Genomic DNA, 13,248 nt, shown 5'->3' with positions numbered 1-13,248 from the left:
TCTTTTTGTTTTGTGATGATTTGGTTGGGCCAGATTTTCTGAGGGCTGTCCCGAGGCTCTATGGGGTTGGTTTGGGTTGGTGAACTGAGCCTCAGAACCAGCTGGCTGAGGGGACTCTTCTCTGGTTTCATCTCTTGACATTGTAGAGCTGTGTGATGGAATGTTTTAGGGTCACTTGTTTTTAGATGGTTGTAAAATTTGATGGCTCTTTTTTCTATTCGAATGAGGAGGGGGTATTGGCCCAATTCTGCCCTACATGCGTTATTTGGAGTTTTTCTTTGTACTTGCAATACAGTCTTGCAAAACTCTGCGTGCAATATTTCAGTTGGATGTTTGTCCCATTTAGTGAATTCATTATTAGAGAGTGGACCCCATACTTCACTGCCATATAGAGCAATTGGTTCTATAACTGATTGAAAAATTTTGAGCCAGATTCTAATTGGAATTTCAATTTTGATGTTCCTTTTAATGGCATAGAATGCTCTTCTTGCTTTGTCTCTCAGCTCATTCACAGCCATGTGAAAGCTACCTGTGTTGCTCATATTTAGTCCTAGATATGTGTAGTTTTTGGTGTGTTCTAATAGAACTGTGTCCAAATAGAATTTATATTTGTCATCCTTATTTCCCGACCTTTTTTGGAATATCATTATATTTGTTTTTTTTAGGTTAACGGTCAGAGCCCAGGTCTGACAGAACCTGTGAAGACGATCTAGGTGCTGCTGTAACCCCTCTTTAGTGGGAGACAGCAGCACCAGGTCATCTGCGTACAGCAGACACTTGATTTCAGTGTTGTGTAGGGTGATACCAGGTGCTGCCGATTCTTCTAATGTTTTTGCCAATTCATTAATGTAGATGTTAAATAATGTTGGACTTATTGGGCAGCCCTGTTTCACTCCCCGCCCCTGAGAGAAGAAGTCTGTTTGCTTGTTGCCAATTTTAACCGCACATTTGTTTTTAGTGTACATTGATTTAATAAAATCATATGTTTTCCCTCCAATACCACTTTCTATTAGTTTATAAAAAAGACCTTCGTGCCAAATTGAATCAAATGCTTTCTTGAAATCTACAAAACACGAGTAGATTTTGCCTTTGTTTTGGTTAACTTGTTTATCAATTAGAGTGTGGAGGGTGTAAATGTGGTCTGTTGTACGATAATTTTTCAGAAATCCAATCTGGCTTCTGCTCAGGACGTTGTGTTCTCTCTCTCTCTCTCTCTCTTTCTCCTCTAATTTTCGTTTGAAGTGATGTTTCTTTGTCTTGCTGTGACAAGGTACTCACCTCTCTCTGTCTCTCTCTCTATTTCTCCTCTAATTTTCTTTTGAAGTGATGTTTCTTTGTCTTGCTGTGACAAGGTTCTCACCACATCCTGGTTCTGTCATCACAACACGCCACATTCACAGAGTTGAACCTATTTCCTGTACATCTCTCTGACACACACCTTTTCTCTACATACTCTCTCACACACACATTCTCTCTCTACACACACTTTCTCCATCTCACTCTCTCTACGTACACACTTCCTGTCTGCTAAATAACAGTGTCAGGAATATCATCTATCATGGTGGGCTACTGTCCCATCTGTGGGAAACCCGTCTACTTTGGTGAGTGCAGTGTGTGTGTGTGTGTGTGTGTGTTTGCAGTGTAACACAGTTGGTCAGAGATGCCATAGAATTATGGAATAGTTGCTAGATTGTTAGGGCAGGTTTTTGAGAGGCATCGTTCGCTCGCAAATCTTTTCTAAACTCAATCGTTATACCTTTCCTATTGTGTGTGTGTGTGTATGTCAGTGTGTATGTCAGTGTGTATGTCAGTGTGTATGTCAGTGTGTATGTCAGTGTGTCTGTCTGTCTGTCTGTGTGTGTGTCTCCATGCTCTGAACAGTCTGTCATGACTCACACACAGACAACAGGAAGTGTCTTCTCTGAGGAAGCAGACTGTTCTCTAACACACCGGCTACTCTCCAATACTCTAACCTGGTGTCCTTTCCTTTCTAACCAGCCTTCTTTTCATCCTGGGATAAGTTCCAACACCCTAAACTGGTCTCTTTTCCTTCACTGGCTGGGTTCCTATAGTCTAACCTGGCTTCCTTTCCTTCAGAGGCTGGGTTCCAATAGTCTAACCTGGCTTCCTTTCCTTCAGAGGCTGGGTTCCAATAGTCTAACCTGGCTTCCGTTCCTTCAGAGGCTGGGTTCCTATAGTCTAACCTGGCTTCCTTTCCTTCAGAGGCTGAGTTCCTATAGTCTAACCTGGCTTCCTTTCCTTCAGAGGCTGGGTTCCTATAGTCTAACCTGGCTTCCTTTCCTTCAGAGGCTGGGTTCCAATAGTCTAACCTGGCTTCCTTCCCTTTAGAGGCTGGGTTCCTATAGTCTAACCTGGCTTCCTTTCCTTCAGAGGCTGGGTTCCTATAGTCTAACCTGGCTTCCTTCCCTTCAGAGGCTGGGTTCCTATAGTCTAACCTGGCTGCCTTTCACCTGGGCTCCTTTCCTAAGTCCTCAACTGATATGAGACAGCAGACTGGTCTCTCACACTTCAGCTTTGTTCAAATACCAACTTGCCTTCCTTTCCTTTAGGGACTTGCATTATTTGCATGTGTCCGGTACAGGAACTAGGGTTGCAAATGAAAGGTATATTATTGGAAAGTTTCTATGTTTACCAGGAAACTACCAGAATTTTGGTAACATTTACATTTTAGGGGTAATTTTATCAAATTACATCTAGTGGCCTTTTTGGGTACTTCAGATTATCACATGAGTCTGTAATTATCTCTGGCCCTCTGTGTGGTCTTATCACATGAGTCTGTAATTATCTCTGGCCCTCTGTGTGGCCTTATCACATGAGTCTGTAATTATCTCTGGCCCTCTGTGTGGTTTTATCACATGAGTCTGTAATTATCTCTGGCCCTCTGTGTGGTCTTATCACATGAGTCTGTAATTATCTCTGGTCCTCTGTGTTGTAACGGTTTTGACTTGAGGTTATTTATAGGGGTGCCAGGTAGGTCACAGTGTGGCCGTCACAGTGTGGCCTTATCACATGAGTCTGTAATTATCTATGGCCCTCTGTGTGGCCTTATCACATGAGTCTGTAACGGCAGTCTATTTCGTCCTCCTCATCGGACGAGGAGAAGCGAGAAGGATCGGAGGACCAATGTGCAGAGTGGTAAGTTTCCATGGTAATTTCATGTACACGAAAACAATACACGATACAAAACAACAAACGAACATACCGTAACAGTCCCGTGTGGCGAAACACTGACACAGGAACAAACACCCACAAACCAAACGTGAAACCCCAGCTGCCTAAGTATGATTCTCAATCAGGGACAACGATTGACAGCTGCCTCTGATTGAGAATCATACCAGGCCGAACCCAAAATCCCAACATAGAAAACACACATAGACAACCCACCCCAACTCACGCCCTGACCATACTAAAATACATACAAAACAAGGGAAATACGGTCAGGAACGTGACAGAGTCTGTAATTATCATGTCAAATAGACAATCATTAAATAAGATTGTTTAAAAATATATATAATATAAAGCTGTAAATCCTTAACCTTAATATAAACCATGAACTCAGTAAATATCATTGGTGTTTAATATGAGGGTTTCACCATGAAATATTCTTCATGTTTTTTTAAACACTTGTATTTATTTTACTGTCAAAATGTCTTTGTTGTAAATGTGTTGGAGCCAAACTGATGTCAGTTGTTAAATCAGTCAATAGAGTTTATCAAAATAATGGCCTTGTTGATTAGATGCTTTTTCATTAATTAGTCTGTTGGACAATATGGACACAGACACCATATAGAGGAATACATTTTATAAAAGTGATTCTAGTATAAATTCCCAAAGTTACTTTGGTAAATTACAGGTAGCTTAGCAACTCTCAGGTCACAGTGCAGAGCTCTCTCTGAATGGCAGACACCATTTGACCTCTAACCCTTGGTATCTTCCATCCCCACTGGTCCATGACCTGCAATCTCTATTGCACTCAACACTGCCCTTTCCCACCTGGACAAAAGGAACACCTATGTGAGAATGCTGTTCATTGACTACAGCTCAGCGTTCAACACCATAGTGCCCTCAAAGCTCATCACTAAGCTAAGGACCCTGGGACTGAACACCTCCCTCTGCAACTGGATCCTGGACTTCCTGACGGGCCTCCCCAGGTGGTGAGGGTAGGTAACAACACATCCGCCATGCTGATCCTCACAACGGGGGCCCCTCAGGGGATCGTGCTCAGACCCCTCCTGTACTCCCTGTTCACTCATGACTGCACGCCGAGGCACGACTCCAACACCATCATTAAGTTTGCCGATGACACAACAGTGGTAGACCTGATCACCGTCAGCGATGAGACAGCCTATAGGGAGGAGGTCAGAGACCTGGCCGTGTGGTGCCAGGACAACAACCTCTCCCTCAACGTGATAAAAACAAAGGAGATGACTGTGGACTACAGGAAAAGGAGGACAATGAACGCCCCCATTCTCATCGATGGGGCTGTAGGGGAGCAGATTGAGAGCTTCAAGTTCCTTGGTGTCCACGTCACCAACAAACTAGCATGGTCCAAGCACACCAAGACAGTCGTGAAGAGGGCATGACAAAGCCTATTCCTCCTGAGGAAACTAAAAAGATTTGGCATGGGTCCTCAGATCCTCAAAAGGTTCTACAGCTGCAACATCAAGAGCATCACGACTGGTTGCATAATTGCCTGGTATGGCAACTGCTCAGCCTCCGACTTCAAGACACTATAGAGGGTTGTGCGTACGGCCCAGTACATCACCGGGGCCAAGCTTCTTGCCATCCAGGACCTCTATACCAGGCGGTGTCAGAGGAAGGCCCTACAAATTGTGAAAGACACCAGTCACCCTAGTCCTATACTGTTCTCTCTTCTACCGCACGGCAAGTGGTACCGGATCACCAAATCTAGGACCAAAAGGCTCCTTATCAGCTTCTACCCCGAAGCCATAAGACTCCTGAACATCTAATCCACCATACCCCTCTTTTACACTGCTGCTACTCTCTGTTTACTATCTATACATAGTCACTTTAACTCTACCTACATATTACCTCAATTACCTGGATTAACCGGTGCTGCTGCTACTCTCTGTTTACTATCTATACATAGTCACTTTAACTCTACCTACATATTACCTCCATTACCTGGATTAACCGGTGCTGCTGCTACTCTCTGTTTACTATCTATACATAGTCACTTTAACTCTACCTACATATTACCTCCATTACCTGGATTAACCGGTGCTGCTGCTACTCTCTGTTTACTATCTATACATAGTCACTTTAACTCTACCTACATATTTCCTCAATTACCTGGATTAACCGGTGCTGCTGCTACTCTCTGTTTACTATCTATACATAGTCACTTTAACTCTACCTACATATTTCCTCAATTACCTGGATTAACCGGTGCTGTTGCTACTCTCTGTTTACTATCTATACATAGTCACTTTAACTCTCCCTACATATTACCTCCATTACCTGGATTAACCGGTGCTGCTGCTACTCTCTGTTTACTATCTATACATAGTCACTTTAACTCTACCTACATATTTCCTCAATTACCTGGATTAACCGGTGCTGCTGCTACTCTCTGTTTACTATCTATACATAGTCACTTTAACTCTACCTACATATTACCTCCATTACCTGGATTAACCGGTGCCTCCTCACATTGACTCTGTAACGGAACCCCAATATAGCCTCGCTATTGTTATTTTACTGCTGCTGTTTAATTATTTATAACTGAAAAAATATATATGTTTCCTTAACACATTTTTTCTTAAAACCAACATTGCTTTAAAAAGTTAAGTGCTTGTAAGTAAGAATTTCACTGTAAGGTCTACATCTGTTGTATTCAGCATTTCACTGTAAGGTCCACACCTGTTGTATTCAGCATGTCACTGTGAGGTCCACACCAGTTGTATTCAGCATTTCACTGTAAGGTCTACACCTGTTGTATTCAGCATTTCACTGTAAGGTCTACTACACCTGTTGTATTCAGCATTTCACTGTAAGGTCTACACCTGTTGTATTCAGCATTTCACTGTGAGGTCTACACCTGTTGTATTCAGCATTTCACTGTAAGGTCTACTACACCTGTTGTATTCAGCATTTCACTGTAAGGTCTACACCTGTTGTATTCAGCATTTCACTGTAAGGTCTACACCTGTTGTATTCAGCATTTCACTGTAAGGTCTACTACACCTGTTGTATTCAGCATTTCACTGTAAGGTCCACACCTGTTGTATTCAGCATTTCACTGTAAGGTCTACACCTGTTGTATTCAGCATTTCACTGTAAGGTCCACACCTGTTGTATTCAGCATTTCACTGTAAGGTCCACACCTGTTGTATTCAGCATTTCACTGTGAGGCCTACAGCTGTTGTATTCAGCATTTCACTGTAAGGTCTACACCTGTTGTATTCAGCATTTCACTGTGAGGTCCACACCTGTTGTATTCAGCATTTCACTGTAAGGTCCACACCTGTTGTATTCAGCATTTCACTGTAAGTTCCACACCTGTTGTATTCAGCATTTCACTGTGAGGTCTACACCTGTTGTATTCAGCATTTCACTGTAAGGTCCACACCTGTTGTATTCAGCATTTCACTGTGAGGTCTACACCTGTTGTATTCAGCATGTCACTGTAAGGTCTACATCTGTTGTATTCAGCATTTCACTATAAGGTCCACACCTGTTGTATTCAGCATTTCACTGTAAGGTCCACACCTGTTGTATTCAGCATTTCACTGTGAGGTCTACACCTGTTGTATTCAGCATTTCACTGTGAGGTCTACACCTGTTGTATTCAGCATTTCACTGTAAGGTCTACTACACCTGTTGTATTCAGCATTTCACTGTAAGGTCTACTACACCTGTTGTATTCTGCATTTCACTGTGAGGTCCACACCTGTTGTATTCTGCATTTCACTGTGAGGTCCACACCTGTTGTATTCAGCATTTCACTGTGAGGTCCACACCTGTTGTATTCAGCATTTCACTGTAAGGTCTACACCTGTTGTATTCAGCATTTCACTGTAAGGTCCACACCTGTTGTATTCAGCATTTCACTGTGAGGTCCACACCTGTTGTATTCAGCATTTCACTGTAAGGTCCACACCTGTTGTATTCAGCATTTCACTGTAAGGTCTACACCTGTTGTATTCAGCATTTCACTGTGAGGTCCACACCTGTTGTATTCAGCATTTCACTGTAAGGTCCACACCTGTTGTATTCAGCATTTCACTGTGAGGTCTACACCTGTTGTATTCAGCATTTCACTGTAAGGTCCACACCTGTTGTATTCAGCATTTCACTGTGAGGTCTACACCTGTTGTATTCAGCGTTTCACTGTAAGGTCTACTACACCTGTTGTATTCAGCGTTTCACTGTAAGGTCTACACCTGTTGTATTCAGCGTTTCACTGTAAGGTCTACTACACCTGTTGTATTCAGCATTTCACTGTGAGGTCTACACCTGTTGTATTCAGCATTTCACTGTGAGGTCTACACCTGTTGTATTCAGCATTTCACTGTAAGGTCCACACCTGTTGTATTCAGCATTTCACTGTGAGGTCTACACCTGTTGTATTCAGCATTTCACTGTGAGGTCCACACCTGTTGTATTCAGCATTTCACTGTGAGGTCTACACCTGTTGTATTCAGCATTTCACTGTAAGGTCCACACCTGTTGTATTCAGCATTTCACTGTGAGGTCCACACCTGTTGTATTCAGCATTTCACTGTGAGGTCTACACCTGTTGTATTCAGCATTTCACTGTGAGGTCTACACCTGTTGTATTCAGCATTTCACTGTGAGGTCCACACCTGTTGTATTCAGCATTTCACTGAGGTCTACACCTGTTGTATTCAGCATTTCACTGTGAGGTCCACACCTGTTGTATTCAGCATTTCACTGTGAGGTCCACACCTGTTGTATTCAGCATTTCACTGTAAGGTCTACACCTGTTGTATTCAGCATTTCACTGTAAGGTCTACACCTGTTGTATTCAGCATTTCACTATAAGGTCCACACCTGTTGTATTCAGCATTTCACTGTGAGGTCTACACCTGTTGTATTCAGCATTTCACTGTAAGGTCTACTACACCTGTTGTATTCAGCATTTCACTGTAAGGTCTACTACACCTGTTGTATTCAGCATTTCACTGTAAGGTCTACTACACCTGTTGTATTCTGCATTTCACTGTGAGGTCCACACCTGTTGTATTCAGCATTTCACTGTGAGGTCCACACCTGTTGTATTCAGCATTTCACTGTGAGGTCCACACCTGTTGTATTCAGCATTTCACTGTGAGGTCTACACCTGTTGTATTCAGCATTTCACTGTGAGGTCTACACCTGTTGTATTCAGCATTTCACTGTAAGGTCTACACCTGTTGTATTCAGCATTTCACTGTGAGGTCTACACCTGTTGTATTCAGCATTTCACTGTAAGGTCTACACCTGTTGTATTCAGCATTTCACTGTAAGGTCCACACCTGTTGTATTCAGCATTTCACTGTGAGGTCTACACCTGTTGTATTCAGCATTTCACTGTGAGGTCCACACCTGTTGTATTCAGCATTTCACTGTGAGGTCTACACCTGTTGTATTCAGAATTTCACTGTAAGGTCCACACCTGTTGTATTCAGCATTTCACTGTGAGGTCCACACCTGTTGTATTCAGCATTTCACTGTGAGGTCCACACCTGTTGTATTCAGCATTTCACTGTAAGTTCCACACCTGTTGTATTCAGCATTTCACTGTGAGGTCCACACCTGTTGTATTCAGCATTTCACTGTAAGGTCTACACCTGTTGTATTCAGCATTTCACTGTAAGGTCTACACCTGTTGTATTCAGCATTTCACTGTGAGGTCTACACCTGTTGTATTCAGCATTTCACTGTGAGGTCTACACCTGTTGTATTCAGCATTTCACTGTGAGGTCTACACCTGTTGTATTCAGCATTTCACTGTGAGGTCTACTACACCTGTTGTATTCAGCATTTCACTGTAAGGTCTACTACACCTGTTGTATTCAGCATTTCACTGTAAGGTCTACTACACCTGTTGTATTCAGCATTTCACTGTGAGGTCCACACCTGTTGTATTCAGCATTTCACTGTTGTATTCGGCGCATGTGACAAATACAATTTGATTATCCTCTAACTAGATTGGTCCATGACAGACATTTGACCTCTAACCCTTGGTATCCTCTCTCCCCATTGGTCCAGGTGAGAAGAAGAGGTCATTGGGGCGGGACTACCACCCTCTGTGTCTGAAGTGTCAACAGTGTCAGAGACAGTTGACCCCAGGACAACATGCTGAGGTATGGAGAGAGAGGGAGGGAGGGAAGAGGAGGAGGGAGAGAAGGGGGAGGGAGGAACGGGAGCTGAGAGGGAGGGGAGTATAGCAGAGGGGGGAGAGATGGAAGGGAAGGGGGAGAGAGAGTGAGTCATGGAGAGAAGGGGAGGGGAGAGAAGGAAGGGAAGGGGGAGAGAGAGTGAGTCAGGGAGAGAAGGGGAGGGGAGAGAAGGAAGGGAAGGGGGAGAGAGAGTGAGTCAGGGAGAGAAGGGGAGGGGAGAGAGGGAAGGGAAGGGGGAGAGAGGGGGAAGGGAAAGATAGTATCAACAGTGTCAGAGACAGCTGACCCCAGGACAACATGATGAGGTACGAAGACAGGGAGGGGGAGGGTGGGGAAGGAGAGAGAGAGGGAGGGAGGTGGGGTGCAGAAGGAAGGTCTATCTATCTATCTATCTATCTATCTATCTATCTATCTATCTATCTATCTATCTATCTATCTATATGTGTGTATCTATGTATCTCATGAACTAAGATGTTTTCTGTGCTTTGTGTTTCAGCATGATGAGAAACCCTACTACACTAACTGTTACATGTAGATGTTTGGTACCAGAGGTAGATACTGCTTGGTGATGAGTAACCCTACTACACTAACTGTTACATGTAGATGTTTGGTACCAGAGGTAGATACTGCTTGGTGATGAGGAGCCCTACTACACTAACTGTTACATGTAGATGTTTGGTACCAGAGGTAGATACTGCTTGGTGATGAGTAACCCTACTACACTAACTGTTACATGTAGATGTTTGGTACCAGAGGTAGATACTGCTTGGTGATGAGAAACCCTACTACACTAACTGTTACATGTAGATGTTTGGTACCAGAGGTAGATACTGCTTGGTGATGAGTAACCCTCCTACACTAACTGTTACATGTAGATGTTTGGTACCAGAGGTAGATACTGCTTGGTGATGAGTAACCCTCCTACACTAACTGTTACATGTAGATGTATGGTACCAGAGGTAGATACTGCTTGGTGATGAGTAACCCTCCTACACTAACTGTTACATGTAGATGTATGGTACCAGAGGTAGATACTGCTTGGTGATGAGTAACCCTCCTACACTAACTGTTACATGTAGATGTATGGTACCAGAGGTAGATACTGCTTGGTGATGAGTAACCCTCCTACACTAACTGTTACATGTAGATGTATGGTACCAGAGGTAGATACTGCTTGGTGATGAGTAACCCTACTACACTAACTGTTACATGTAGATGTTTGGTACCAGAGGTAGATACTGCTTGGTGATGAGAAACCCTACTACACTGTTACATGTAGATGTTTGGTACCAGAGGTAGATACTGCTTGGTGATGAGTAACCCTACTACACTGTTACATGTAGATGTTTGGTACCAGAGGTAGACACTGCTTGGTGATGAGTAACCCTACTACACTAACTGTTACATGTAGATGTTTGGTACCAGAGGTAGATACTGCTTGGTGATGAGAAACCCTACTACACTGTTACATGTAGATGTTGGGTACCAGAGGTAGATACTGCTTGGTGATGAGTAACCCTACTACACTGTTACATGTAGATGTTTGGTACCAGAGGTAGATACTGCTTGGTGATGAGTAACCCTACTACACTAACTGTTACATGTAGATGTTTGGTACCAGAGGTAGATACTGCTTGGTGATGAGTAACCCTACTACACTAACTGTTACATGTAGATGTTTGGTACCAGAGGTAGATACTGCTTGGTGATGAGAAACCCTACTACACTAACTGTTACATGTAGATGTTTGGTACCAGAGGTAGATACTGCTTGGTGATGAGAAACCCTACTACACTAACTGTTACATGTAGATGTTTGGTACCAGAGGTAGATACTGCTTGGTGATGAGTAACCCTACTACACTAACTGTTACATGTAGATGTTGGGTACCAGAGGTAGATACTGCTTGGTGATGAGTAACCCTACTACACTAACTGTTACATGTAGATGTTTGGTACCAGAGGTAGATACTGCTTGGTGATGAGTAACCCTACTACACTGTTACATGTAGATGTTGGGTACCAGAGGTAGATACTGCTTGGTGATGAGAAACCCTACTACACTAACTGTTACATGTAGATGTTTGGTACCAGAGGTAGATACTGCTTGGTGATGAGTAACCCTACTACACTAACTGTTACATGTAGATGTTTGGTACCAGAGGTAGATACTGCTTGGTGATGAGTAACCCTACTACACTAACTGTTACATGTAGATGTTTGGTACCAGAGGTAGATACTGCTTGGTGATGAGTAACCCTACTACACTGTTACATGTAGATGTGTGGTACCAGAGGTAGATACTGCTTGGTGATGAGAAACCCTACTACACTAACTGTTACATGTAGATGTTGGGTACCAGAGGTAGATACTGCTTGGTGATGAGAAACCCTACTACACTAACTGTTACATGTAGATGTTTGGTACCAGAGGTAGATACTGCTTGGTGATGAGAAACCCTACTACACTAACTGTTACATGTAGATGTTTGGTACCAGAGGTAGATACTGCTTGGTGATGAGAAACCCTACTACACTAACTGTTACATGTAGATGTTTGGTACCAGAGGTAGATACTGCTTGGTGATGAGTAACCCTACTACACTGTTACATGTAGATGTTTGGTACCAGAGGTAGATACTGCTTGGTGATGAGAAACCCTACTACACTAACTGTTACATGTAGATGTTTGGTCCCCAGAGGTAGATACTGCTTGGTGATGAGTAACCCTACTACACTAACTGTTACATGTAGATGTTTGGTACCAGAGGTAGATACTGCTTGGTGATGAGTAACCCTACTACACTAACTGTTACATGTAGATGTTTGGTACCAGAGGTAGATACTGCTTGGTGATGAGTAACCCTACTACACTAACTGTTACATGTAGACGTTTGGTACCAGAGGTAGATACTGCTTGGTGATGAGTAACCCTACTACACTAACTGTTACATGTAGATGTTGGGTACCAGAGGTAGATACTGCTTGGTGATGAGAAACCCTACTACACTAACTGTTACATGTAGATGTTTGGTACCATAGGTAGATACTGCTTGGTGATGAGTAACCCTACTACACTAACTGTTACATGTAGATGTTTGGTACCAGAGGTAGATACTGCTTGGTGATGAGTAACCCTACTACACTAACTGTTACATGTAGATGTTTGGTACCAGAGGTAGATACTGCTTGGTGATGAGTAACCCTACTACACTAACTGTTACATGTAGATGTTTGGTACCAGAGGTAGATACTGCTTGGTGATGAGTAACCCTACTACACTAACTGTTACATGTAGATGTTTGGTACCAGAGGTAGATACTGCTTGGTGATGAGTAACCCTACTACACTAACTGTTACATGTAGATGTTGGGTACCAGAGGTAGATACTGCTTGGTGATGAGTAACCCTACTACACTAACTGTTACATGTAGATGTTTGGTACCAGAGGTAGATACTGCCTGGTGATGAGTAACCTACTACACTAACTGTTACATGTAGATGTTTTGGTACCAAGAGTAGATACTGCTTGGTGGATGAGAAACCCTACTACACTACTGTTACATGTAGATGTTTGGTACCAGAGGTAGATACTGCTTGGGTGATGAGAAGAACCCTACTACACTAACTGTTACATGGAGATGTTTGGTACGCAGAGGTAGATACTGCTTGGTGATGAGTAACCCTACTACACTAACGGTTACATGTAGATGTTTGGTACCAGAGGTAGATACTGCCTTGGTGATGAGTAACCCTACTACACTAACTGGTTACATGTAGATGGTTTGGTAGCCAGAGGTAGAATACTGCCTTGGTGATGAGTAACCCTACTACACTTAACTGTAGATGTTTGGTACCAGA

At 43.0% G+C, this 13,248-nt stretch overlaps 1 protein-coding gene across 1 annotated transcript; it reads left to right on the top strand.

The window, feature by feature from the left end:
- Positions 1-1,498: 1,498 nt before the first annotated feature.
- On the top strand, positions 1,499-9,924 carry LOC120042920 (cysteine-rich protein 2-like). The gene is made up of 3 exons (XM_038987685.1): positions 1,499-1,601; positions 9,259-9,353; positions 9,886-9,924. The coding sequence occupies exons 1-3, from the start codon at positions 1,559-1,561 to the stop codon at positions 9,922-9,924; spliced, it is 177 nt and encodes a 58-aa protein (XP_038843613.1). The 5' UTR covers positions 1,499-1,558.
- The last annotated feature ends 3,324 nt before the right edge of the window (positions 9,925-13,248 follow it).

This window comes from Salvelinus namaycush, unplaced genomic scaffold (assembly GCF_016432855.1).
Source record: "Salvelinus namaycush isolate Seneca unplaced genomic scaffold, SaNama_1.0 Scaffold808, whole genome shotgun sequence".
Taxonomy (NCBI): Eukaryota; Metazoa; Chordata; class Actinopteri; order Salmoniformes; family Salmonidae; genus Salvelinus; species Salvelinus namaycush.
Note: the sequence above shows the minus strand (reverse complement) of the source record. Positions and strands in the feature narration are given on the sequence as shown.

Excerpts from the sequence above, each read along its gene's own strand:
- LOC120042920 (XM_038987685.1), top strand. The coding sequence starts at position 1,559 with ATGGTGGGCTACTGTCCCATCTGTGGGAAACCCGTCTACTTTG. Across the intron at positions 1,602-9,258 it reads TGGGAAACCCGTCTACTTTG|GTGAGAAGAAGAGGTCATTG; the intron begins GTGAGTGCAGTG and ends CCATTGGTCCAG. Across the intron at positions 9,354-9,885 it reads CCCCAGGACAACATGCTGAG|CATGATGAGAAACCCTACTA; the intron begins GTATGGAGAGAG and ends TTTGTGTTTCAG.